The sequence below is a fragment of the Euleptes europaea genome, chromosome 5 (genome assembly GCF_029931775.1).
Source record: "Euleptes europaea isolate rEulEur1 chromosome 5, rEulEur1.hap1, whole genome shotgun sequence".
NCBI classification, from domain to species: domain Eukaryota; kingdom Metazoa; phylum Chordata; class Lepidosauria; order Squamata; family Sphaerodactylidae; genus Euleptes; species Euleptes europaea.
The window spans coordinates 321,583-344,041 of record NC_079316.1 but is presented as its reverse complement, the minus strand read 5'-3'; the positions used below and the strand labels follow the sequence as shown (position 1 = coordinate 344,041).

Below are 22,459 nucleotides of genomic sequence, written 5' to 3'. Positions count from 1 at the left end.
GAAGGCCGCCTGCCGCCTGCCGAGCGGCTGCTTCAACGTGGCAGCCAGCGTCAGGAGGGCAAGGGGGAAGAGAGCCCGCGGCGGTGCCAAAGCTCAGTGCCGGCGGAGGGAGACTCGACCCCGTTGGCTCAAGCAGACGCCCGCGGCCCAGCTGACCCAACATCGCCACACGCAGCCACGCTTTCCCTCAAGCTGCAGTCTGTGGCGGGTCAACTGTCAATCAGACAGAGGAACACCTGGAGCTGCCTCCTCCCGAATCAGACGGCGGGTCCCACCCGTGCCAGTCTGATATCCTCTGACCAGCAGCGGCTCTCCGGGGCCTCAGGGAAAGGAAGCGCCTTCCCAGCCGGCCACCAAGAGAGCTGCTCCCACAAGCGCACGAACCCAGAACCACCGACAGCACGTGAAGCAGAGCCCCTCCCGCTTGGAAGCTCTTGCACCGCCTGTCCAACAAACCTTCGCAGAGGACCCAGAGGCCGACGGCAGGGACGGACGCTGAATCAAAAGTAAACTCAGAGAGGGAATCGTTCAAGCACGACAAAGACGGCAGGCCTGCAGGCCGGTTCTGCTCCGCTTGTGAATTCGACAGCGACTGTAAGCACAACAGCCTGTCAAGGTGGGACCGATTTGCCTCGTGCCTGCCGTGCCAGCTCATGCACCCCTCGCCCTTCTCCGCATCCCTCAATCGCCAGCCTTCTTTGCACCCGTGTCCCACCGGTCATGCCGAACAAATGCCATTCTCCCTGACACAAAAGGGAAAGCGGGGGGGGGGGGAAGGTGTCAGCATACAGCTGGGTGGCCAACCCCCCCCCCCCAAACCCTAAGCTTGACAGCTCAAAAAACCCGGAAAGACAGAGGAGTGGGGGCTGGAGCACTGCAGGACAGGCCAGCGGCTGCCGGAGCCGCTCACGGGCCGGCTGCAACGGTGGTCCTCTCACGCCTCCGTAAAGGACTGTCAAGAGCAAAGCCATCCCTCCCCATTGAAGCCCCAGGCCCCCCCACAACAGGGATGCCCCCCCCCGTGGCCGGGGGTTGCAGAGGCCGGCTGGGCCCTAGGGGGCCAGGGTCCAAATGCCAGCACAGCAGCCATGAAACTCGCCGGGTGACCCTCAGCCAGACGCCCCCCCTCTTCCCACCGCGCGACCCACCTCACGCGATTGTTGTGAAGACGCAAAGGGGGGGGTGTGCGGGGGGGGGAGAGAGAGAGAGAGAGAGAGAGAGACCGCGCACGCGCCCCACCCGCGGGTCTCCTGGCGCCGCGAGACAGACAGACAGACAGCCGGACCGGCCACGTGCGCCCCCTCCCCTCCCCTCCCCTCCCCTCCCCTCCCCTGGCCCGGGGACGACGCCCCCGCAGAGCAGGCCGCGGAGGGCAGCGGGGCCGGGGGATGCCCTCCCCGCACGTGCTGCGGCTGCCCCGGGGAGGGGGGGTCGGGGGGGTCGGGGGGGGGTGTCTGGGGCTGCCCCTCACCTGCCCTTGTCCTCCTCCTGCGGGGGCCCCCTCCGGGGGGGCGGGGCCCTGGGTCTGGGGGGGGTCCCCTGCGGGGCGGCGGGTGGGGGGGGGGGTCCCCTCCACGATCCGCGCCGCCGCCGCCGCCGCCGCCTCCCTTCCGCCGCCGCCCCGTCGCAGCAGGAAGTGGCGTCAGGCGCGGCGCGACACGAGGAGGGGGGGCGTGGTGGGCGGGGCCTGGGCCGCCACCTCCCCCCGGGCAGCCGCTGGGCGGGGAGGGGATTGCGGGGGGGGGGTCTCTGCGCGCCCCCACCCCACCCCCCCGGTTCACCGCCGGGCGGCGGCTTTCTGGGCCGGCTGGAGCCTCCCCGTTGCTTGGGGGGGGGGAGAAGGGGGCGCGGGGGGGGGGTGCGCGACCCTGGCCCGGTGGTCCCAGTGCCCCTGCAAGGGGGGGGGGTCCGAGGGGGGGTGAGGGGCCAGCTGGGCCAGGGGTGCGTCAGACTCATTTGCCAGCCAGGGGCCGGGGGGGGGGGGGCCGCCCGCTAGAGCCTTCAGGGCGGGACGTGGCGAGGCGGACCTGGCGCGGGGGGGGGGGCGGGGGGGTCCCGGCAGCAGAGGCCGGCGGGGGCTGCTCTTCTTCACCTCTTAAAAAACCGTCCTGCCCACGTGGTGACAACAGTGACGCCCTTTTGTGGGACGGTCTCCGGTCCTGGGGGGCCCTGGGGGGGTGGGGGGGGTCAGCTGCTGCTGCCGCCGCCGAGCCCGCTGTGGGGTGACCAGGCCCGATGGGGCGCAGGGCTGGCGTGCTGGACCCCCCCCCCCACGCCAGGCTGACTGGGTAGAGGGCCTGTTTGGCAGCTGCGTGAACTCCCCCTCCCCAGTAATAAGGCTGGATCCTGTAGGACCACCACCCCACCCCACCCCCAAGGCTTTTGACCGAGCCATCCGGCTGCACGCCCATCAGAAGGGGGGGCGCAGAGTCGGGGGGGGCTCTGCCTCTGGGGATGAACAGACCCGGCACCGTGGGTCGGTGGGCTCTGGGGAACAGGCCGGCTGGGGGCGGGGAGGGGACCCCCTGAGTGTGGGAGAGGGCCCGGTCGCGTGGGTGCTCAGCCAGCCAGCCCAAGCCTGTGTGGGCCTGAAAGCAGGAAAGAAAACGCCAGCCGCTCCCCGAAGCCGCACCACCGGGCCGGCCGGCCGTGGGGGCCTCGGCCAAGGGCCTCCTTGGCCTGCTGCTGATCTGTTTCCTGGAGGCGAACCTGTGAAGGACTAAATCTTTGTCCTTTATATTCAAGTTCTGCCTCAGGAATCTCCACAAACTCCTGGCGCACCACAAGATTGCCCTCACAGCAGCAAACCCGAAGCCGAGGCTCTCGTTGTTGCCTTTAGGAGACCCGTGGACCGAGGGGGGAAGGTTTCTAGTTCCAAACCAGCATAGGTCCCAGAGGATCTTCAGCGGAGGCTGCGGCACCCCCCTCGGGCGGGGGGAGGGGAAGGCTTCGCTGCTGCGTCCTCTCCCAGGTACCCCCCACCCACCCAGAGCAATGCCAAGAAGCCACAGGAAGGACCACCTCTCTCGTGCCAGCCCCCCTGGAAAAACCCTGGGGTCCCACCTCCGCATCTTGGGGGGTTTAATAATAGCTGAGTCCATCTGGACTCACGTTCACCTCCCCCCACCCATCTTTCCCTAGAGAGGGGGAAATTAAACCCCCACCCATCCCCTTTCTGTGCCTTGACTCAGACCAAGCAGCCCTGACTCCCTGCTTCAAGGAGCTGTAGCTTTGGTCCTGATCCCCCTCCCTTGTCTTTGCTAGTGTGGGATGGGGGGGGGGCTCTCTGGCTCCCAGGCGGCTCTTATCAGGAGGGAAACGCAAGTGCACAAGGCCTGGCGCAGGCACGTGACTTCTCTGCAGCTCTGGTCCCCCGGGGCGGCGGCGGCCATTGTCCCAGCCAGCCTGGGCCATGGGCAGAAGCCCGGTGGGGAGATGGCCCCTCCCTTGGCTCTCTGGGCCCCATTGTGTTGGGGTGGGTGTGCTTGCAGACACAAAGGCCCCAGGCTGGCCCGGGCCCTTCCAGAGCTGATAAGGCCCGTGGCCAGGGAAGGAGCCCTGTTGCAGGGAGAGATGGTATCAGCACTTTCTGGCACCAGAAGACACCCCCCCCCCACATACACTCACGCGTGCCTCCTGCAAAGCCCCCTCTGCTCTCCCCACCTCTCCACAGAATAGGTCAAGTCCAGCTCAGCACCTTCTACTAGAGAGAGAAATGGAGCTGCAAAGTCGCTGCAAGACTATGAAGGTTTACTCAGAAGCAAGTCCTATTTCAGTCACTGGAATAGTGTATAGGATGGAATCTTAAGGGTGGACTTCCAGGTAATTCCAGATTCACCCCTCCAGGGCTTGGGCAGTTTTCTTCAGTGGGGGAGGGGGCTGTTTTTATAAGACTTTTTACAAATCCATGAAGTACGTTTTCCCAGTCAACGGACATCCATTTGCAAAAGGAAGAGGAAACCAGTCGCAGGGCCATGATTACAGTGTGTGCATCTAACGACCCTGCTAATGAAACCATTTCTTGGAGGTGAAATTGATCCCCAAACGCTCTGAGCGCTGCCTGTACCAGCAGGCCAGAGCACCTCCTGCTCTCCACTGCATCTGGCTGGAGAGGAAGGTGCTGCTAAGCGTGTGCAAAGTGTCTTTCCCTGGCCCTGGTCGATCACACCCAGTCTGCCTGCATCGAGAATGAGCTCCAGGCAGGACTGGGCCCCAGCGCCTGTCATGTTGCAAACTAAGCCCCCCACACACACTCACACACCTGGGGAGTTCCCCCCCCCACAGGGGTCATAATTTCAGCTGCATTTTGCAGAGTGCAGGTGCTTAGGGAGGGCTGAGGCGGGGGGTGGGGTGGGGGGAGGGAGTCTCCTTCTTTGCCACGTCTCTCTCCCCAGTGGCTCCGCAAGGATTTGCGCCCAGCTCTCTTGACTGATGCCCGACGAACCGTCCCGAACAGCCACGTCTTCCCTGGCGCTGGCTTTGGAGTCCTGCATTGAGCAGGGGCTGAGGACCAGATGGGAGGGGCTGAAACATCCTGTTTTAGCCCCGCCCCCACTCTGCCACCAGCCGGTGCCTGTTGGGGGAGGTCCCAACTGGACTCCCCAAGACAGTGTGGTGTAGCAGCTAGAGCAGGGGTCCTCAAACTTTTTAAACAGGGGGCCAGTTCACTGTCCCTCAAACACTGTTGGGGGCCAGACTATAGTTTGAAAAAATATGAACAAATTCCCCGCGTGTGCAGGGGAGGAGGTGGCGGCGCGAGAGGGCTCTCCGGAAAAGCATCCTCCTCCCGAGCCTGGACTTTCCCCCTGTAGTGGTTAAGAGTGGCGGTTTGGAGTGGGGACTCTGATCTAGAGAACCGGGTTTGATTCCCCTCTCCTCCGCGTGAGAAGCGGAGGCTAATCTGGTGAACCTGGTTGGTTTCCCCACCCCTACACATGAAGCCAGCTGGCTGACCTTGGGCAAGTTACATCTCTGTTGGCGCTCTCTCAGCCCCACCTGCCTCACAGGGCGTCTGTTATGGGTGGGTATGGGAAGGGGATTGTAAGGCAATTTGAGTCTCCCTTTAGTGGTAGAGAAAGTCGGCATGCAAAAACCAAGGCCATTTATTCATGGAAGGTTTTGCCTTGGATTTGCCGCTCTCCAGATGCACATTTTCCCCATCCGAATTCTCCAAACTCTGCCCGGGGGTGGGGGGGAGCTTACTTTTGAGTTCTGAGAATTTGGATGGGGGAAATGGAGAGCGGCAAATCCGAGGCAAAACCTCCTGTGCATAAATGGCCACAAGTCTTTTTCTTCTCCCTGGAGATATGCCCAGCCCCCCACCCAAGGGGCCCCTACAATTACCTCCAGGCCACAAGGATACCCCCGGGAGGAGAGCCCTGAGCTGTGAGAACGCTGCTGACTGCGGCCAAAACAGGAACGCCAGGGCCACATTGAGCTGCATCGTGGAGGGCCCAAAGGACCAGGCGCAGCTGCATGGAGCTCGAGGAGGCCAGGCCCGGCCAGGGCACAAAGCTAGGCAATAAGAGAAGTCTCCCGGTGGGGCGTGCTGCGGAAGAGAAGGGGGCGACTGGGCCCAGGAAAGGGGGTTTTGGGCCGGGAGACTGGGAGAGAGAGGGGGAAGGGGGCGACCGGGCGGCTCGCGAGGAAGCAAGACGCCTCGTACGCCCAGGAAAGGGTTTTGGGCTGGAGAGGGAACAGGGCGACTGGGGCTGGAGGGAGGCTTCTGGCTGGGCGCACACGGCCAGGAAGCCCAGAAAAGCTCGGGGGGGGGGGTCAAGGGGGGACTGGCTTTCTCGGTCTCCGGGCGGACAAAAGCCCTCGGGGGGGGGGGCAGATCTGGCCCTCAGGCCGTAGTTTGAAGATCCCTGAGTTAGAGTGTACGGTGAGGAGAGACCCACACGCTGCTGTAAAGCTGTAGGGCAGCCATGGGCCTGTTAACTCTCTCTCACAGCTTGACCTGTGTTGGGGAGGAAAAGTGGCGGCGGGGGGGGGGGATCCTGTAGACCACCTTGAGCTTCTGGGAGAGATGGGATGGGGAGGGGGGGTTTGCGACAGGCCACCTTTACAGACGACTCCAGTCCAGGCTAACCATTTGAGAGCTTTTTCCTGCCCCTGGGGAGTTTCTGTTGTGAACCCAGGTCAGAAATTAGGACCACAATCTCCCACTCTCCCTCCCAGCCTGCTCTTGACCAATCGCTTCCAAAATCCAGAGGATGGATGTGCCCAGTGCCACAGAGGCAAGTGATCCATTGAAGGGGCTCAAGAGGAATTCCCTGTGGACCTCAGCAGCAGGAGCAGTTGAAGGAGGGGTCCAGTTGCCGGGGTGGGGCAGGAAGTGCTGTCCCTGGAGGTCTTCAGGCCCCAGTTGTCTACTCCACTGGCCAGGAGGCTCTAGCTGCGGGCCTCCTGCATGGGGCAAGGGCTCGGACGACGGCTTAAGAGCGTGCCCCCCCCCCCCGGTGAACATTTATGTTGGTCTCCTCATCCTTCACCACGCTGGCTTGGGCTGGCCCAATTGTCACCAGCAGCCTCCTGGTCTTGGGACACCGCCCAGTTTGTTCTGTTCTCCCCAGCTCCGGTGGGACAGCCCTTTTGAGGTTACAAGCAGCCCCTGGCCAAAGGGGAGCTCTTGAAATGCCAGCATGCCCCCAAGAGCCATGGCCGCTTGACCCAGCCCTGCCTGCTGACTTGGAGACCCCGCTTGATTGTGTGCTATCTTATCACAGGAGGAGGACTTCCTTTCTCCGGTCTCCTCCATTGTCTGCTGGGTGCTCTGGCCGGGCCACCCATCTCTAGCCCTCAGAGACATGAATGGGCAAGGGGGCTCCCTCAGAGGGGGGTGTGGGGCGCTGAGGGATTTTCAGACAAACACAGCACCGAAGCACACAGCTGGAAGAGACCCCAAGGGTCATGTAGTCCAAACCCCGTCACAATGCAGGAAATTTACAGCTACCTTCCCACCCCACCCCCAGTGACCCCTGCTCTATGCCCAGAGGAAGGGGGGAACCCTCCAGGATCTCTGGGCCAGACTGACCTGGAGGAAAATTCATAGTCACCACTCAGGCTTTGACTATTAGCTAGCCCCAACCTCTTGCTCGTGCCCGGTTCACAAGATGCTGGGTTTGCCCCTTGCATGGCGCTTGTGTGCTTGGCAGGCGTCAGCAGCAGCATCCGGATCCATGAGGAGGTCCCTCATCCTGCAGCTCTGCTGTGTGGGGGGAGGCACAGTTTGGCTTGAGGCTATGGTGGCAGGGAAGGGAGGGGGGTCACATTTTTATTTCAAAGTCTGAGCCTCTCTGTTGCTTTCAGCCTGGGGGGGGGGGAGGAATAACACCTTCCCATGCCCCTCAAAACAGCTGTCTGGGGGCTTTCCCAGCAGGGAGGGGCTGTGCTAGAGCAGGCAGGTCGCAGGTTCAATCCCGGCAGCATCTCCCATGCAGATTGCCCAGGAGTAGGGGGTGTGAAGGACCTCCCACCGCCTGAAGCCCTGCAGAGCTGCTGCCAGAACAGGCAATTCTGCCTACCACTTCCTTGTTCTTTTTCTTACTTTGAACATACCAATTAATGTGTTTTTTTGGTGTGTTTAGCATCTCTCTTGAAGAGCAATTGCCACTTTGATAAAGGGGGCTGCATGATCCTCGAGGAAGGCATGGGATATTGCACCGGAGAGGTTGGGGAGGGGTGTGAGATGGGGTGCTTCCCAGTCTTCCCTCGTTTTCAACCATATAAGGCCATCACACAGTTTCAAAACTACCTACTTTGATTGGGAAGGACAGGGTAAAAATAACAATAGGAGCCATAAGAACAACAGACAGGGCCTACAGTGATTCAGAGAGAGCACAAGAGACATCAGCAGAAGCCCCGGCCCTGAGCTTTGACTGTGGATGAGCAGAACTGTCAAAAGAAACTGAAGAACTTTCTGATTTGCTGTCCCAGGGTTATGGATTTTGATGGGCAGGAATGACAGAGGAGCCAACCCTGCTCAGCTTCTGAGATCTGACAGGACCGGGCTAGCTGGGCTATCCAGGTCAAGGCCCAGCCACACCCGGGCCACACAAAATCCAAAGGCAGGCACCCAGGCAACACCTTTTATCAGGACCAACCAAACACCCAAATGCTGCGCGGGCTTTGGAGCTCACCAGAACATTTTTTCTTCCAGATTTTTTATAAACATTTAATCTTACAATAAAAGACAAAGGAAATTGGGAGGGGTAGCAAATACGGTAGAAGGCAGAGCCCGGCTCCATCAGGCCTCCAAGTGCTTGGTCAGGCGGCGGATTTTCTCCTTCCGGTTTCGGTTGCCGTGCTTCTTCCAGGGTTTGCCTCGGCTTGCCTCAGCGTTGGAGGCCAGATGCCCCAGAGGGGCTGTGCCTACCCTAAAGCCCACTGAAGACTGGGGCCCCCGGGTCAGGGCTCGGATGTTCTCCTGCAAGGAAGATTCATTTGTTTTGCACATTTGTATGCTGCCCCTCCCTCCCCAGCAGCTTCTCATATTCTCCCAGTTTTATCTTCGCAAAAGCCCTGTGAGGAGGTTCCAGAGGACAGCCGTGTTGGTCTGCAGCAGAAGAGCTGGATTCAAGTCCAGGAGCACCTTTTTGGGGTGTGCGCTTCCGAGAGTCAGAGCTCCCTTCGTCAGATATCTAAGGGAGCTTTGTCTGTCGAAAGTTCATACCCTAAAAATCTTGTGGGTGTCTAAGGTGCTCCCGAACTCGAATCTACCTGAGGAAGTCAGGCTGAGAGGACGCGACTGGCTTTAAGTAACCCAGTGAGCTTCTGTGGCAGAGAGATCTGAACCCGCGTCTCCCAGTCCAGCCCTCTAAAACCTACACCACGCTGGCTTTCTACTGCTGTGCCGTGTGTGTGTGTGTGTTGAAGGCCAGGGAAGGCAAGAAGGAAACCCAAGAGGAAGCCACCGGGCTGTAGGACCAGGGTCCGCCCGGGGGGGGGGGCAGCAGGGGCAGAGTTCTCCTGGCTGACCAAGGTTGTCAGGCGATTGCCCAGACCCAGCACCACCCGGTTCCCTCCCCTGGTCTGCAGCACGGAGCTCGGGAGAGGCAAAGGCTGCGGCAACACGGGGCTTGGAAGCAGCTCCTCAGCACTCAGTGTGGATCCTGCCCCCAAACGGTGCTCCTGTCACTGCCTTGGGTGGTCCTCAGGTGAAACCAGGGAAGAAGCTGCAGAAGGTGCCCCCCTCCCAACCAACTCTTCTCCTGGCTCTGCCACTTGGCAAGGCTTCCCTGGCGGTAGGGGCACAGGGGCCAAAGCAGGCCCAGCCTGCCTCAAAAAACCCGCAGCAGCCAGGATGAGGCTGCAGCCCACTCCTCACCTGGTGGAAGAAGGCCCTGTCCACCGTGTTCTCAATCTGCTTGGCCTTCGGGTTCCGGCTCGCGGGGGGGTACCCACCTTTGCCTGCAGCCCCCCCGCTGTGAGAGAGCTGGAAGGCCTCAGGGTCTCTTCCAGGAGGGGGGTGGCAGTAGAGCAGCTTGCCCTGCGAAGGACGGAGAGGCCAAAGGGATCTGGTTAACACTCGGCCCCCTCTGGCTTGTACAGGTCTCGGGCAGGGTGGCCCTGGGTGAGGTTTCTGGCCAGCCAGGGCTACGTTGAAACTCCGCTCCGATGAAGCGGGGCACGTTCATTGCTGATATAGAGGATATTCGTAAGGACAACACTAGAGTCAGTTTCACAAATAGAAGCATACAATTGTGGGTGCAAAGATTATTCCTGATACGTTCCACATTTCTACTTCATTTAGACCGATAAGTATTTGATGTATTTCCACTTTTCCCAAAGGCTTGCAGGTAGCGCCCCCCCGCCCTTCAGCATTTCCAAATACTGAAATTACAGGTGGGGGACCTGCGAAGACTTGCAGTGGGAATCTCCTTTTCCCCCCACTCTCCCTCTTGATCTCCCCTGGCAGCCCCTCCCTTTTCCTTCTCTCCCACCCTCCTACCAACTGACCCTTTTATTTCCCCCCCCCCCAGCGTTACCTGTCCATTTCAGTCTGACTCCCGCCCCCCCCCCCACTGACACTGAGGCTTGAAATCCTTGGCAATGTTGGCTGGGGGCTGCCTGGCCGGTCCCCAAGACAGCCACAGAGATCTCAGGACCCAGGGCCTCGTGAGATCTTTAACGTTCTTTTCTTAAGGAAGCACAGGCTGCCTCTAGGGTTTTTTAATCTTCCTTTTTACACTTAATCTTGTTCTGCAAAACTGGGCCTCCATCTACACAAGGCCCCATTTTGTGGGTTCTTTGACCCACGCTCAGAGGTCGCTATTCAAAGTTAGATACAATAATGCTTTTTTTAATTATATTTTTATCCCCTCCTTCCACCCTCCAGGGAGTTCACAGCAGCTGACACGGTTCTCTCCTCTTCTGTTTCATTCCCCAACGGACTTTTGCTCCTCTAGTACTAGAACGCAGGCAGTGACAAACAATTCACGATATAAATAATTTAAATTACAAATGGGAGACCTGTGAGGACTTGGGCGGGGGGGGGGGGGAATCGCATCTCCCCTTTTCCATGAATCCACGCTACTTGCCACTTAACTTACAGCGACAAAGTCCTTCAGCACATAGCGGGCTGAGCGGGGCTGGTCCGGCTGCCCATGATCTGTCATGAACCCTCTCATACCTGGGAAAAGAGAGCCGGGCGTTACCAGAAACACTCTCAACCAATTCAGGGAAGCAAAACTCTTTGCAGGAGGCAAGCAGACCAAGGAACCCCAGCCAAACATCCAAGGTGAGACGGATGCTGGGGCCCCCAAGTCTCAGGTCCAGAAGCAGGGTGGGCCCATCCGGGACCAAACACCGGAAACAGCTCCACCCCATACACAGACTTTGCATCCAGCCTGTGGGGGAGGGGGCCGCTCTGGCCCCAGCTCTACTCCCATGAAAAATCCACCGGAAAAGATCAGGATTGCATTAAACCCTTCTCCAAAGCACAGCTACTCTTTCATCCAAGACCTCTGCAGAGCCATGTTTTCACCCATCAGCCAAGGAGAGCAGGAAAAGGAATTCAGGCCCCCCCCCCGGTCCTTGGGAGAGACACAAGCCCCAGCCCTGCCACTCTACGCACATCCATAGGCCACCAAGAGCTCCTCCGATGTCGGGGGCCGGTCAGGCGCCTCGTCCTCGCGAGGCCGGACAATGTTGATTCCATAGGTTGCCTCCAAGATGTGTCGCGGGATCCGCTGGCAAACGTGACCCGAGTGAAGGAAACCAAGCTAGGGTGGGGGTGGAAACGGCCCATCTCCTACAAGGCTCAGCAGCCCCCTGCCCCGAGTGTCCAGACAGAGGCCCCTTGCTGCAGCCAGGTCTCACAGCCCAGCAGGTCTCGCATCCTGTCCTCATGGCATCAGCGGCCCCAGGGGTCCATGCTCCCTGCCCTCCCGGCTGGCCTTCCTCCACTGGGGCTGCATCACGACCCTCCCATTTGGCCAAGGAGGCAGCTCAGCGAGGCCTCTCTTCGTGGGCTCTCCCCCAAGGCTGCGGGTCCTCAAACCTGAGGCTCTCCCTCTCTCTTCTGCACAAGAGCCGTGCGACACTCGCCTCCCACAAAGCAGCTCCCCCTGCCCAATCCTAGGTCAAGCCACTGCCCCCTCCTGCCCCCCCTAAGCTCCCTCTCTCCCCTTCTCGCAGACAGCAAAGCCACAGGGAGAGAAGGAGAGAACCGGCCACTTCTGTACAGCCAGCCCTCCAACTGTTCATGCAACGTACTCTGTACAGCCAGCCCTCCAACTGTTCATGCAACGTACTCATCTACGGGATTGCACATGGGGCTTGCCAACTGCCCCTCCCTCCCCAAAGGCGAAGAGAAGGATATCAGAGAGACGGGGGGGACGTGATCCCGCATCTGGTCTATGGGCAAGATCCCGCTGCAAACCATCTCGGCCTTCGTGGCCACAAAGGAGGGCAGGACGAGGCCTGGGCAGTCGCAGAGGCAGAGGCCAGGCTCCACGTACAGCGTCTACAGAGGGAGACCAACCAGGGCTACACAAACCACACACGCACACACACACTTGCAAAGAGGAGGAAGAGGAGGCCCCCCTGCCCCATGGCCGGCCGGCTGCTTCCATCCATACCTGGAAATGCTTCGTGTGCCCCGGGGTGGCCGACACGGACACCTTCTTCCTGCCCAGGATAGTGTTGATGGTCGAACTCTTTCCCACGTTGGGATAACCCACCTAGGACGGAAGGCACCACGCTGCCTCAACAGGCGGGCCCGAGGCCCCCACGCTTGGCTCTGCTGCCCCAGGCAGGAGCGTGGCTGGCTGCGGCAAGCAAACCCCACTCTGCCTATGCCCAGAGGCACTCACCTCTCTTCAACTGCTCCACCCCGGCATTCAGAAACAGCTCCTGAGCACAGTCCCAGCAATCTCGCACGTGATCTCCTTAGAGAAGATCACGTTGCCTAACATTTGACTACTCTGCCTCTGGGGGACCCTCACCCGCAACACCCACCACTAGCCCAGACAGCCACTCAAGGGTCAGAAGACTGAGGTGCCTTGGGCAGGTCCCTCACAAGGGATCACACACACACACCCCGGATCCTGCTGGGCACCTGCCCCAACTCACCAGCCCCACGGTGACCTCGCCCTCTTTGAGCTTCCTGCCGGTGTGGACGGCTCGGAGAGTCTCCAGGAGTTCATCCCTCTGGATGACGTGGCTGCTGTTCCGGAGGGGCCGGCTGTGCTGGGGACCTGGCCCTGCTTCCTCAGCACCGCTAGTCCTCCTGCCCCCGGAGGGCTGAGCTGGGGCCTCGCCCTCCGCCTCCTCCGAGCAGGTCAGCCACGCCTCCTCCTGGCAGTCCTGGTACTCCTCTTCCTCCTCCTCCGAGCTGTGCTCTTCCGAGTCGCTCTCCTGCTCTCCACTTCCAGGTGGCCATGAGGGAGAGGCCGGTCTCCTCGGGGAGGGCTGCCGCTCAGCATCCCCTTCAGGCACCTCTGCAGCCTCCACCCCCAAGCAAAAGGAAGCAGAGAGCGGGTCACAAGGGAGCAACCAGGACCCGCGAACTCTTCTCCAGCTGCCCCCTACGATTCTGACGCAAAAGCCTCCTCCTGCAAGGGCTGCCTCTGCCCCTTCCTTTGCCCACCCAGTCATTCCGCTCTGCTGGGGGTAGAAGGAAGGGCACAAGGTTCCCCCCCCCCAAAGAGCAGGCCGCGGAGAGGATCTGCGATGCCACTCAGGGGATCTTTTTATGGCCACTGTGCATGAGCAGACGCAGCCCGCCAATGCCTTTTTGGTCTGCGTGAATGCCTCCCTGAACACAGGTCGTGCCACTGCCCAAAACCTCACCTGGAGGCAGGGGAAGAGGGGACAGGGGGGAGAGGGGACCTCCGCTCTGGCGGGCTCCCAAAGGTGGAACCTGCTTCCTCCCTACATAACTCACCCTTTTGGAAACCAAAACCCCTCAAAGTCCCCCTCCCACCAGTCCTTGCAAAGTGGTCTCCAAAGCACCATCGCAGCTTTCTCTGAGTTAAAGTTCTCCTTTTTAAAAAGCTTTGTTCAACATTGTGGCATTATTCCCACCAAGAGCCTGCGGTGTTTAGAGAACAGGCCCCCTCTTCCGAACTCAGCCGCCCTCCCCTCAATATGTGCCACAGCTCAGCAGGGAGCACCCCAGGCTACCTTGCAGGCCAATGCCAGGCGCCTCTCCTCCGCCAAGGCTGACCAGAAGACCACCTTCACCCCTTTGTCCTCGAAGAAGCACGCCCAGGCGGTCCGCTGCTCCTCGGTCAGGAAGTCAGCCTTGTTGAGGAGAAGGAGGTTCTCCTTCTCTGGGCTGAGCTCTTTCACGTAAGTTTCCTGCAAGACAGATTCGGGGCAAGGTCTCCATCAGCCTCCCACCCAGCCTCGCCGTGACCCCCCTGTCCCATCACATGGAGGAGCCAGCACACTGGGTGGGGGGCCAGGCCACCTACCAACCCCCAAGCAACAGCCTCCTTGGCAGTAAGAGGCCCGTGGGCCAGCCGGGCAGGGCTCTGCCATCTCCTGCCATACTCGGAGACTCTCCCGGGCACAGTCGTTCTGGAGGTGGCAGGGCCAGTTCAGGCAGCCTCTCTTTCACACACACACCCCTTGACCCACAGCAGTTCCCATCCCAGCCAAACCCGGGGGCCAGAGGGTCGAGGCCGGTGCCTTTCTTCACAACAGGAAGGTGCTTCTGCGTGACATAGAATCATAGACCCCGGCTAGACTTCAGAATCTGGAGAAGCCTGCCCTTCCCCATTAAAGCTCACAAACCACTAGGCAAGCCCTTCCCAGAGCCACAGACCCCAACCCAAGAACGGTCCCTTCCCTTTCGGAACGCAGCAGAGAGGAGAAATCCCCGGGTGTTGCGGAGACAGAGCAAAAACTGCTTCCCTCCCCAGCCCTAGGGACCTTAACCAGGCAACAGGGCTCAATCTTCAGACCCCTCCATCTCTCTCTGAAAGGATCCCGACTCCACGGGTGGATCTTCACTCCCACTTGAGACCCGCTAATCCTCCGCTGGGAGGATGGCCCTTCTCCTTCCATCTCACACCTTTCAGGCTTTTGTAGGATTTGACTTTTAGGGCAGTGGGGTGGCAAACAGGGGGCTTGAAAGACAGCAACCGAGGTGAACACAAGCTGCACAGGGGCTCTCCCAGAGCTTAATCGTGACTTTAATCATTTGTATGTGCGTGAAGCGTTGTCCTCTCAAAACCAAGGGACGGTGCAGCTGCTGGCTGGGCACAGTGCATTTCAGAACAATACAGTTCATTAGTGGAGCTGAAGAAAAAGTAGATTGATTGTGATTTAATTACAAACAGTTCTATTTGTAGCCTGATAATGTTGCTTTGAGAGTTCTAATGAGAGCTACCAAGATGTATCCTACTTCTACTACTCATTTGCATTACCCCTTTTGGGACAACTGTTTTATTTAGAAGACAATCATGATTAACAATTAATTTCTGTTCCTTATTGCACCTTCTCTCCAAAAAGTGGAACGTCAGGGTCTCACCGGGCTTTTTGCTGGGGGCTTTCAGTCCAAGGGGACCTCGTATCAGGCGAACGTATCTTGTATGCTGGACTTCCAAGTCCCACACAGCATTCTGCCTATCAGCTTAGAGCCTAATTTATCTTAATTGTTACAATTCTCTATGTATTTATCAAGAAACTCATAGGAGATCCAATTTTTATCATATTCATTCTAAAATCACATGACTAATTTATGCCTGTTTTTCTTTGTTTATTTTTACTTATTTACTTCCTGGTTTCAGCAGAGGAGGGAGAGCTAGAAATATGATAAATAAATAAATGTATGTTCACACTCCAGGTCAGTTTTCTGGGTTTGGAATTCCTTCAGTGCTGACACACCAGCCATGGCTCCCCTTCTGAAATCCAGGTTTGATTCCTCTTTAAAAGATTGCAGCCCTGTTCATTTGGGGGCAAAGAACTGCAGGGGAGGGGGCTGCCGGGACCTCTGTGCGCAGAACCCTGGCCTTGGGAGCGAGAAGGGTCCTGTGCCCCCAGGCTGAAGAGCAAGACGAGGGGATGTCAGTTCCTGCCCTTCACTTACCAAGTCAGGGCACCTGAAGAGGAGGGGGTTCCTGGCATCTACGATCTGCACCACCACGTCACTGCAAGAGAGGAGGGAGGTTGGGAGGGAGCAGCCATTTCCCCCTGCCCTCCCCAACAGCCCAAACAGAGGGAAGGGCCCTTGAAGAAGAGCGGCAGCTGAGGGGCAGGCAGCACTCGCCAGAGATGTCTGGCTATGGGGGGGGGGGGGCAAGGGGAGTGCCAGCTCTGACCTGTGAGCCCTAAAAATCCATGTGGATTTTTCACACTCACACCCCCGGCATCCAGCCCAACAGCCCCCAATGCTGTGTCTCTGGAAATGGATTTTCCACTGCCAACGCCTGGGCTGTGATTCGTCCCCTCCCCCCCACCGCTGCAGCAGCAGGACTGGGGAGCTTCACCAGCCGCCTCTCCCTCCCTCACACTGGGAACGGGGAGGGGGGCAGGTCCTGTATGGAAAGAGCATCACCTCCTTTCAAGGACTCGCCAAAGCTGCCGCCAAAATTCCAGATTCCGTTCAAACGGAGTCAAAATGAGCTTCTCTTCTTCCTCTAAACTTGAGCGTGCCGAGGAACAAAACATATTTGTGAGCTGGAAGCGGGGGAAGGGGACAGAGCACCTCTTCTGAGCCCCCTTTTCAAGGAGGATTTGCCAGGCCGGCCTGCAGCACAGCCCCCACAACCCACCAGCCCCCTCTCCGCCCATGCCTTGCATGTACCAACGGAAGAATACTTGTGTCAGAGGGATGGAACAGTATTTGTTCCCTAAAGCAAAATGCTTTTCATTTGTCCTTGTAATGGACTCCACATCTGGGCAGCTGTTCTTCTCACGGCCCAGAAGGGGACCCAAACCTAAAAGGTGCTGCTGCCTCCCCCACCCCCACCATTGCAGCAGCCAGTCTATCCCAAGCCAGCTGTCCCAGTGGCAGAGCCCGGCATACCCACCCCCACCGGGGAAGGAAGGCCCCCAAAGCTCCCAGAAACCCCCTGAAGCCTGTTCTGGCTCATGGCCCTGACCACAGAAGCAGCCACTACTGCTTTGTGCATCTCCTCCTGCCCAGGCAGGGGAAAGGAGCCGCCGTGGTGCTCTCAGAAACAGCTGGGGAGCCCCTCACCGAGCAAGCTGCCTCCTCCACTCCAGAAAGCCGTCTCTTTCCGCTTGGTCCAATGAGCTGGGGCTGGTGTGCTTGTCCCAATGCGGCCTGCAGAAACCAGCCAGAAAAATCCTGCTTCAGGGCTGCCTCTCTTTTTGTTTCTCAAGCACAAATCAGATCAGCAAAGGCACATCAATGCTGAAATGGCATCAGCTGCATCGAACCCCACGGCAAGAATCAACATAACCCCCCACCCCCCAGGGAGGTGCTATGCAAGTTGAGGAGGAACCAGAGGAAAGCCCAAAGGATATTCGCAAAGATGACAGAGAAAAGGCGGCGAGGGGGGAAGGGGCAGCATCATCCTTCCCAAATATTTCAGTCCCAAAGTGTGTGACTGTGTGTGTGTGGGGGGAGTGACTAAAGGGCACTTGCTGCTTCAGGGGTTGCTACGAGAATGTCTTTCTGCTCCAGGACTACAGCAAGTGCCCCTTAGTCATAAAGGACAAAATGCAAAATTGTACCCCCGCTGTAACCAGTGCTTTTCTCAGACCCAAACTATGCAATATACTTGAAGAGACATAACAGATCTGCACAGGTGTGTGTGCAGACCAGTACAGAACTCTTTTCTCAATCTGAATTGCCTTCCTGCCCTCTCTTCAAGGATGCTATTTACAATGCAGCCGGAACACAACCTGTAATCCACCTTGAATCTCAACAAGAAAGTAAACACGCACACGCGCCCCTATAGAACAAAAATGGAGCCTGGGGGGAAAGGCAACTTAGATCAGAAAAAACAGTGCAAGAAGGAAATGGTTAAATGCCCCACAAATCATCAGCTCGTACCCTAAATAAACTACCACCCAACACCCCAGTTGCATTTGGTTGTTTAAAGAAATCAAGAGATAAGTCACAGATTTCCTGCTATAACATATGACTTGGCGCTGAGCTAAATCAAGAAATAAATTGCATTTTGACTGCATCAGAAATTGTGCACTCTTCTTGGACTCTTGGTCCTCCACAGCTGGTGTTTAATACACCTGTTCTAGGATGGATGTTGCACCTCACCACACAAGCAACACTCTCAGGTATTAGTGGCCTGTTGCTTTAAGTCCACATGCTGATTCGCAAAAATCGACAATGTTACAAAATATATGGGGAATGGCACAGAAGGTGAAGCAGGTAACCAAAAAGGTTGACAAAAATGCATGCCCGCTTCAAGAGCATTACACTCAGCAAACAGCAGATTGCTGGTAGCCCCCGGCCCAAGAAGTGTCCAGCTGTCCTCAACCAGGGCCAGGGCGCTTTTGGCCCTGGACCTGGCGGAACTCTCTGTCAAGTGAGACCGGGGCCCTGCGGGGTCTGGTGCAGTTCCACAGGGCCTGTAAAGTGGAGATGTTCCACCAGGCCTCTGGTTGAGGCAGCAGTGACATCCACCATAGCTGGCCTCCCTTCCCCTATTTATCTGGGTTTGATCTGACTTGGGGATCCTGACCGTTCCGGTCCGGCTGCTGACCTGTGTGGCAAGAAATTGGGTGCCAGTTTGGATTTTAGCTTTATGGAACTCAGAGTTTTAATCGTACAACTATATTTCTGTATTTTAATGTAATATGGATTATGTTGTGAATGATGTTTGATGTGAGCCGCTCTGAGCCTGGCCTTGGCTGGGATAGAGCTGGGTACAAATTTTAAAAATAATATAATAATTTTAGAAATTCCTTTTTAAAATTTTATAATTAATCTGTGATCTTTTTTCTTCTCCCCTATTTCTTCCCCCCAACACGAGTTATCACATTTTATTTTGTATGATTTTACTTTATAGTGTATATTTTAATCATCTGTATCACTGAGAAAGGCCTTGTGGCCAAAATGCATTTGGTTTTAATTGAATTTTTTTACTGTTTCTTATGCTTTAAAGCTTTGTTAATTTAACACGCATAACCCATTCGTATTTATTCTGACATTAGGCCTTTTGTCAGCCTTCTTAGTTACCTGGTTTTTCTGGGTTGAAATTTATTCTTCCCCTTTTTGTTTTGGTTTCACAGACTGTGAAGCCCCAACAGAACGCTGCAAAGCAACAGACTCACCGCCGCGGGATGCGCAAGAAATGCTTGTTCTGCTCATGCAGCTCACGGATCTCTTCCGTCTCTTTGGCAGTCAACAGGCCAGTCCCAGCCTCAGCAGGAACAAGCCTGACATTCAGTTTTTCTGTAGAAGAAGAAGAGTTGGTTTTTATACCCCGATGTTCTTGACCTTTAAGGAGTCTCAAACCAGCTTACAATCGATCGCCTTCCCTTCCTCTCCCCACAACAGGCACCTTGTGAGGCAGGTGAGGCTGAGAGAGTTCAGAGAGAACTGTGACTAGTCCAAGGTCACCCAGCAGGCTTCATACGGGGGAGTGGGGAATCAAACCTGGTTCTCCAGATTAGAGTCCGCCACTCTTAACCACTACACCATGCTGTAGAGAAAGGCAACGCAGCAAAACAAAAAAGGGGGGTTTCAACAGGAGGCCGGCTTCGGCCCTCGGCTGGGTCAACGGACTCACCAGCCACAAACTCGGTGCCGGCCAGCTCGGCTGTGGCCAGGAACTCCTCCAGGGCGCTCTGCTCCGTGACCGACTGCAGGCTGAGGCGGCTCCAGTCGTAGCCATCGTTTAACTCACTCGTGTGGAGCTGTGCGGAAAGAAAGGAAGCCCAGGCCAGGATCAGGCGCTCCGCACTGCCCAAGAGACCCGTTCTGCTCAAGGGCTGGAAGGCTGGCTTCTCCACCGGACCCACACACAAGGCCCTTGGCGCAGGCTTACGCCCCACCACACAACGTGGAGGAAATCCAGACCCTGCGAGGGAGGGAGGGAGGGAGGGAGGGAGGGGGGGCAGGATAAAGCACAGAAACTCAGCGCTGCTGCCCGGTCTCTGCCCGACCCACAACGCCAGGAAACGCCCTATGAAAAGGGGTCGCGGGGGGGGGGCTCTTCCGATCCTTCGGAGCTGCTCTGTAAGGGGTCAAAGCCCCCCTCCCCAGCCAGGGGCCCCCACAACCCCCAGACTGGCCACAAGGGCGCCCCGCGGCTCCCCCTAGACGCTGCTGCCTCCCGCTCCTGGGGGGGGGGCGGGAGGCTTCCCGTCGCCGGCTGCCCCTGGGCACGAGGCCCCCCGACCCGGCCTGTGCTGTGCTGCCGGGAACTTGGCGGAGCCTCCGCGCGCAGAGGCACTCTACCCTCCTCGCACTCGACGCCCGCCCGCAGCCGCGTCCCTGAAGCAGCGGGAGATGCAACAGCGCCTCCTCCCCCCCCCCCCGCCCGGCTCACCCAACCGGCTGCAGCGCGGCGGCCCCCCCGCGGCTGGCTGCACTCCCGGATGAGCGACCGGCCCAGGCCCCCCCCACCACGCCCCGACGCCCCCCGCTTCTTGCCCATGATGATGACGCCGCCGCCGCCGGGAAGGTGGGGGGGGTCCCACGCTGCCAGGGGCGCTTCCCGGCCACGTGACGCAACCCGGCCAATGGCGCTGGGCGGCTGGGCGCGTCGCCCTTAAGCGTCCGGGTGGGTCGCGGCACCGCCCCCCCCCGCCGCCCCACCGTTCCGGCCTTCTTCGGTTCCCCCCAGCAGGGGGCGCCCGCGGCGCGCGGAGATGGAGGCGGCGGCGGCGGCCCTGGGCGCTGACACGCGTGTCGCTCTGGCCCCACACGTTACATTGTCGCGGCCTCTGTGCAGGCCAGCCGCGGAGACTTTTGACTCTGGAAGCTTCTGCCTAGTGATAGGGACGCTGCCCCCCCCTCCCCTCCGCCAACGGCTCTTCCCGCCTTTATGGTCACGTGGCGGTGGGGGGGCTGGGAGGGAGCGGCCGTCCCTCAGTTCCCCCTTCGCCGCCGCGGGACCCCCCCCCCCACAGGTAGAGCTGCAGCAGCAGGCCACGGGGGGGGGGAGGGGAAAGGGGGGGTGCTGCCCAGAGGACCCCTCCTGGAAGGACAGCGGCAGGGAAGGGCCACGGGGTTTGACATGGCCGTGGCCTCTGTGCAGCCCCCCCCCCCCATGGGAGAAGAGCAAGCTACAAATACAAGGAGGCGGGTGGGGGGGTGAGGCTGCAAAGCTCAGAATGTTATTTGCGCGCTGACATCAGCCTAGCCTGTCCCATGACGGCATCAGCAGATGCATCCGCATCCATAGCATAACGTTTTATAAACGTCGTTACAGATGACCAGGTAGCCGCCCGGCAGATGTCCCTCAAACCAATAGAGGCCGAAAAAGCTGCAGAGGACGCCTGAGCCCGAGCACAATGGGCCCTGACTTGCCATGGGCATGTCTTGCGAGCAAGGTCACGGGCGCACCTGATGGCCTTTGGTACCCACCTAGAGATGGATGGAGACGTGGCGGCTCTGCCTTTTTTTGGGCCCGAGAAACAAACAAACAGGTTAGGGTCAACCCTGAATGGTTGAGTCCGCTGTAAATAAATCAATAAAGCCCTCCGAACGTCTAACTTATGAAGAGACTCCTCTCCTTCATTAGCAGGGTGCGGGGGAAAAATCAGGTAGGGCTACCTCTTGGGAGGTGTGGAAAGTGGAGACCACCTTAGGGAGATGCTCTAAGCTGGTGCGGAGCACCACCCTGTCGGCGTGGACTTGTAGGAATGGGGGGTAGTGGCGTAGTGCTTTTATGTCCCCCACTCTCCTGGCCGAAGTGATGGCCACTAAAAAAGCCACCATGTAAGACAGGTAGTCCAAGCCACAAGAGGCTAACGGTTCAAAGGGTTCCTTTATTAACTGAGAGAGAACCAAAGATAAACTCCATTGGGGAACCACCCACCTGACAGGGGGGAACACGTTGTTCAATCCTCTTAAAAACCTCCTGCATAAAGGGTGTGAAAAAAGAGAAGCTGAATCTATGCCTTCGTGGAAGGCTGAGAGAGCTGCTAGATGTACCTTGATGGAAGAATTAGCTAGGCCGCTCTCCTTAAGGGAGAGTAGGTATTCCAATACCTTCGGCAAAGGGCAATGAAGGGGTTTAACCCAGCCTGCAGTGCCCAATGAGAAAATTTATTCCATTTAAATTGGTAGGATTTTCTAGTGGAATTCTTTTGGGAAGATAAGAGGATCTCCACTACCCCTTGCGAAAAAGCGGATACTACCGTATCAGCAAAGCTGTTAGGTGTAGGGAGGGTACATCGTGGTGCCTGACTCGTCCTATGGAGATCAGATCTGGGACCGCAGGGAGTGGAATGAACCTACCTTCGGCCAACCTCCACAACGCTGGGAACCAGGGTCTCTTCGGCCAGAAGGGGGCCACCAGAATCAGTGAGGCCCTGTCTGCTATCACCTTGCTTACGACCCTGTTGAGTAGAGGAATTGGGGGGAAGGCATACATCAGACTGCCGTGCCAGTTCAGCTGGAGGGCGTCTTCCATAGACAGAGGGTCTAGAGAGGCGCGGTAGCAGAACCTCGGACGCTTGGTATTGAGGCTTGTCGCAAAGAGGTCTAGCGTGGGCATGCCCCACTTGTCAAATATTGATCGGATGTAGTGGGGATGCAAAGACCACTCGTGAAGTCCTGCGGAATCCCTGCTGAGCATGTCTGCAGTGATGTTGTCTGTGCCTGCGACGTGAATAGCAGAGATAAATACATTGTGGGCAACCGCCCAGTCCCACAGTCTGATCGCTTCTGTGCAGAGTGTGAGGGAGCCTGTCCCACCTTGCTTGATGAGGTAGTACATGGCTACCATGTTGTCTGTAGCCACTAGTACGCTCTTTCCCTTGACGATTTCTGAAAACGAGGCAAGTGCATACCTTATTGCACGCAATTCTAAAAGATTGATGTGTGAGCCTGAAACTGAACGGG

At 58.2% G+C, this 22,459-nt stretch overlaps 1 protein-coding gene across 1 annotated transcript; it reads right to left on the bottom strand.

Moving 5' to 3' along the window:
- Window positions 1-8,248: 8,248 nt before the first annotated feature.
- Window positions 8,249-20,045, bottom strand: LSG1 (large 60S subunit nuclear export GTPase 1). Its single transcript, XM_056850122.1, has 14 exons — window positions 19,938-20,045; window positions 19,176-19,302; window positions 18,718-18,838; window positions 16,655-16,741; window positions 16,010-16,096; window positions 15,542-15,602; window positions 13,630-13,806; window positions 12,577-12,951; window positions 12,084-12,185; window positions 11,825-11,968; window positions 11,078-11,201; window positions 10,554-10,633; window positions 9,329-9,490; window positions 8,249-8,428 (listed from the first exon to the last, which is right to left on the bottom strand). Exons 1-14 carry the CDS (start codon window positions 20,043-20,045, stop codon window positions 8,249-8,251), a joined length of 1,935 nt encoding a protein of 644 aa, XP_056706100.1.
- Between the last annotated feature and the right edge of the window lie 2,414 nt (window positions 20,046-22,459).